Raw genomic sequence first — 4554 nt, 5'->3', positions numbered from 1 at the left:
AGGGGAACATTTTTCTAAGCGGTTTCTAGTTTAGGCAAAGGATTATTGGAAATAAAACAGATGTGTCACTAAGAGTGACAACCATGACAGACACTGAGATATGGCTGAGTGAGAGGGAAACAGGTGAGTCCTATCTTAGGCGGCACCCATTTGTAAAGAATTGGAATAGCATATGAGTTGGCCATGGTTGCTGGCACAAAGCACCAAGGACTAATGGCTTAAGAAAACAGAAATTAATTGTCTCACAGTTCAATCTAGGAGTCTATAATCAAAGCATGAGCAGATGCATTTCCTTCTGAGCCTGGTGAGGGAAGCATCTGTTCAGGCCTCTCATTAGGCTTGCAGATACTTCATCCTGATCTCTATTTTCATGTTCACATGGTCTTCTTTGTGTGTGTGTGTTTATGTTTGTCTGTCTATCTCCAAATATTCCCCTTTTCTAAGGAAACAAATAGTATTGGATTAAGTCCCACCATGATAATCTGATTTTAACTTGATTACCTTGTGAAGACCCTATTTGCAGAAAAGGTCACATTCTGAAATAATGGGGATCAGGACTACAAGAAATGCAACATAAGAATTTGTGCTTGATGGGGATGGGGACACAATTAAATGCATAACGAACAGTATTTTTTTAAATCAATGTGTCTGCTACTCTTTGATTAAAATATTTTAAAGTTCTACTAGTAAAATGCACAATGTGGGAGCCTATCATTTTGATTAGGCTATTAGTCCTGTCTCACCTTGTCAAATATCTAAACCCTAGTGGAGCTCCCAAGTCCCTCCCTGAGAGTGACTCCATGAATATCTTTGAGTAGAATAAAATGTAGGAATTTAGATTTATCACCTTGGAATGGGAAGACTTAGACCTGACAATGTGAAAATAAAAACATCCCTGATAATGAACAAATTTAAAAGATATGATATATTATGAGAAAGTAAGTATGTGTAACAGGAAAAGTAGTATTCATATTTTTAACAAAATTCTTATAAATAATCAAGAAAAAGATGATCTATTAAAGTGAAAACACAAGGCACAAGTTGTACAAATGCCCTAGTAATCAGGAAAATGCAAATGAAATACCAACAAAATACAAGTTATTAAAATATAAAAAAAGATTGATAATGTTGTTAACCAAGAGGCAGGGGAATTGTTTTCCCACATTGTGTTGTTGGCATAATAGATTGTTAGAGTCATTTTAGAAAGCCATTTTTCAATATCTGTAAAATCATAAGATAGACACATCCCTGGCCCAGCAAATCCACTTCTGAGAGTAAGATTAAGAAATACATACATATATATATTCTCTCCCTCTATATATAAATCAATATGTATTTGTAAATTTGTACATACATGAAAGACTGTCCAGAAAAAGTCCAGCCATTGTTATCTAAAGAGAACAGTTTATGCTACTTCGATGTTACCTGGCAATCAAAGAGAGTAGACTGGACTGCACATGTGTGAACAATGATGATTTCACTGTACTAGTCAGTGGGGGCAGTAGATGCCATCAAGTGAGCATGTGTACTGTGTGGCCATTGCATTCAAGGTGACTGAGTAAGTAGAGCAATGAATCTGCATCAAATTTTGTGTTAAGCTTGAACATTCCTCTGCAGAAATTATTCAGATGATTCAGGAGGCTGTAGCTATGGGCAACTGGTAACTGGCAGCTTCATCACAAGAACATGCTTGCTCATGCATCATGTCTCATGCTGAGTTTTTTTGTGAAACACCAATTCGCCCAGATGATTTCGCCAAATTACAGCCTTGTTGTAGTGCCCAGTGACTTCTGGCTTTTCCCAAAAGTAAAATCACCTTCCAAAGGGAAGAGATTTCAGAATGTTTATGAGAGTCAGGAAAATACGATGGGGCTGCTGATGGCAATTTGGAGAACTGCGTGAGATATCAAGGTGCCTACTATGAAGAGGACAAAAGCTTCATTGTCTTATGTACAATGTTTTTTATATCTTGTATCTTCTTCAGTAAATGTCTTTATTTTTCATATTATATGGCTGGTTATGTTCTGGACTGGTTTTGTTGATTTATGATTCAGGTTATAATAACTAAGATATGTAAAAATTTTAAATATTATTAACAGGTGAGCAGGTTAAATTATTATACAAGCATACTAAAATTCTTGTATAATTTACATATAAGCACATATCAAAAAATTTTTTTAATTAAAAAATAAAAAGTTTCAAATAAATATACAGATATGATCCAACTTATGTAAGAATATTGGGTAGATGTTGCTATAAGTATCCTTGTAAAAAGAAAAAAGTAATAGAATTGTCAGGACACTCAAAACTGTGAAAATGGGTCATTAGAGGTTGAAGAGGAAATGGAATGGAGGGGGTCAAAGTCCGTTATAAGCGTAGGCTTTGCTCTACAAACTAATGTAATATCTTGCATTTTATACAACAAAAAAAAGCCATCTGTTGTACTTTTGTGCAATAATATAAATAGTACAACATAAATTTAAGAATTAAGATTATTATCTACATATCTGCCTCCATTTTATAAACTCCTTCCCTCAAATAATCCCAAGTGTGTATACTATAGAAAACAAAAAAATTCAAAACTGTCTCAAGGAAAAATAACTCAGTTTCTGAAATTCACTTCTATTCCTGACTGTTTTGAAGGTCTAATATTATGTGGTACCCAGAGCCTGACACTTCTTTAGGTTCAAAGGAAGAAAGCTGTTAGGACAACCTAATGGTTGTTCTCACCTATTGTACTGAGACCTACATGCAAAGCAACATTTGATTAGAACAAAGAATCAGGGCTAATTTTTATTTCCTTTTCCCTTCATTGCAGGTTTACAACTGTGATTGTTAGTTTCCTGCAAGGTTTTTTTTTATCCTTTCAATAACACGAGTGCTTCTCCCTCATCTTCTTGGCTCCCTTCTGTCTCTTCTTGATTTCCTCACTGTCTTGACTTCTTTTCCAATTTTCCCTTTCACTTTTCTTCTGCTGCTTTTTCTTGTGCAGTATCCTCTTTAGACGTTGCTGCTGCTTCTCATCCCTCCAGGGAGATATTGTGCAGGTGCAGCCCCATGAATCTCACTGTGGCTCTCTCACGATGCAGTAGTACACGGCGGAGTCTCTCAGGGTAACCTGGGGCAGGATCAAGGTGCTGGATGTTCTGTCTGCTCTGATGTTCAGTAAGACCATTCCTTTTGTCACATCACCTTTTAAACCATGAATCACGTACTCTGGACCCTGGCGGGGAATCTGTCGATACCAGTATATGCCCTCATTTGTACTGATTGTGGAGTGGTTACAGGGCAGATGCACCGTTTCTCCTTCAGTACTCTCCATGGCATCTGGCTGTGTGGACTTGGCATCACTCGTAACACCTGAGGAGATGAGAAACACTAGATTAGCTCGGGAATGTCAAATTTGGGTGCATGAGCGCTTCTGCACTCCCCTCTCTGACTGCGACCCCTGCATAAGCATTGTCATGTGTGTTGAGAGGGGAAGAGAAATATTATTGGTATTTATTATTGAGCTATCCAGAGCCACAGGCCAAAGATCAGTTGCTGTATTCCATATGACCTTTGGGCTCAATGAACTCAAAGCTCCTAGATCTCAGAGCTGTGTGTCAGGGGATCTTCTGTAAGTAGTCGATGTAAGAAAATTCTGACCACGATGCCCAGATTCCCTAAAGAAACCCACAGACACAAGGAAACATAGATGCATTTCCCCTGTCCCTTGTCCCCCATGCAATTTGGTCGAGTACAGTGGGAGACGTAAAAGCAGAAGGTATCTGAGCTTTGTCTTTATCTACAAAAGCCATCCTTAATCAGACCCAGATCACTTACCCAAAGTTAGGAAAAGAGTTATTCCTATCACTGCTCTCATAGTTCAAGTGCAAACTGGGGTTCCAGGCCTCAGAGCTCAGAATCTATGTCTGATCTTAGGTTTGGGAGGTTCCAATGACAACACAGCAGCCACGAGCACAGCCTCAGGCAGGAAGTTTTCAACTGGGTGCTCCCCGGGCAGGCATGAGTGAAAGACAAAGCAGTTCTTGGTTGGGTTTACTCCCACCCACAGAATTAAACATAAATTTAGAAAGGGGGTAAGAATGTTTTCTTAATGTGTGGTACTAATTCTGAGGATTTACACTGAGATTATTTTCAAATAGTCTGTGATTGAATGAGTCTTCATATGCAACATCATCCAATTGGAGATTAAGCATCCCACATTTGTGGTACATGGCAAATCGACCATTGGGCTGATATGAAATATCTTTTAGTCCAAGTTACCGCTGTTGAATCTTGGGCCATGAGGAAGAACAGAATTCCTATCCATGTTCCCAGCTGAAGCAAGTTAGGCTCAAGAGCAGTAATACATAATTTTACTTCTAAAATTAGAAACTTCTTCTGGTAAAAAAAAAAAAAAATTACCATAAACTCACTGAAAAATGCAATAGGCTGTGGAAGAAAATATTTGCAACATACGTGACCAAAATAATTTCATAGCTGTATAATACCCATGAGCTCAGTCTGACAGGATAAGATACATTGAAATCCAGTGTAGGAGCCAGGCTG

The 4554-nt window shown here is 38.0% G+C and overlaps 1 gene segment (V, D, J or C); it reads right to left on the bottom strand.

The window, feature by feature from the left end:
- Positions 1 to 2901: 2901 nt before the first annotated feature.
- On the bottom strand, positions 2902 to 3865 carry LOC129074032 (T cell receptor alpha variable 26-2-like). The segment is given in 2 exon segments: positions 2902 to 3360; positions 3826 to 3865. Coding segments are annotated over 2 exon segments (336 nt in total).
- Positions 3866 to 4554: the final 689 nt, after the last annotated feature.

This window comes from Pteronotus mesoamericanus, unplaced genomic scaffold (assembly GCF_021234165.1).
Source record: "Pteronotus mesoamericanus isolate MK-2021 breed Mesoamerican mustached bat unplaced genomic scaffold, CSHL_Meso_final contig_46, whole genome shotgun sequence".
Taxonomy (NCBI): domain Eukaryota; kingdom Metazoa; phylum Chordata; class Mammalia; order Chiroptera; family Mormoopidae; genus Pteronotus; species Pteronotus mesoamericanus.
Note: the sequence above shows the minus strand (reverse complement) of the source record. Positions and strands in the feature narration are given on the sequence as shown.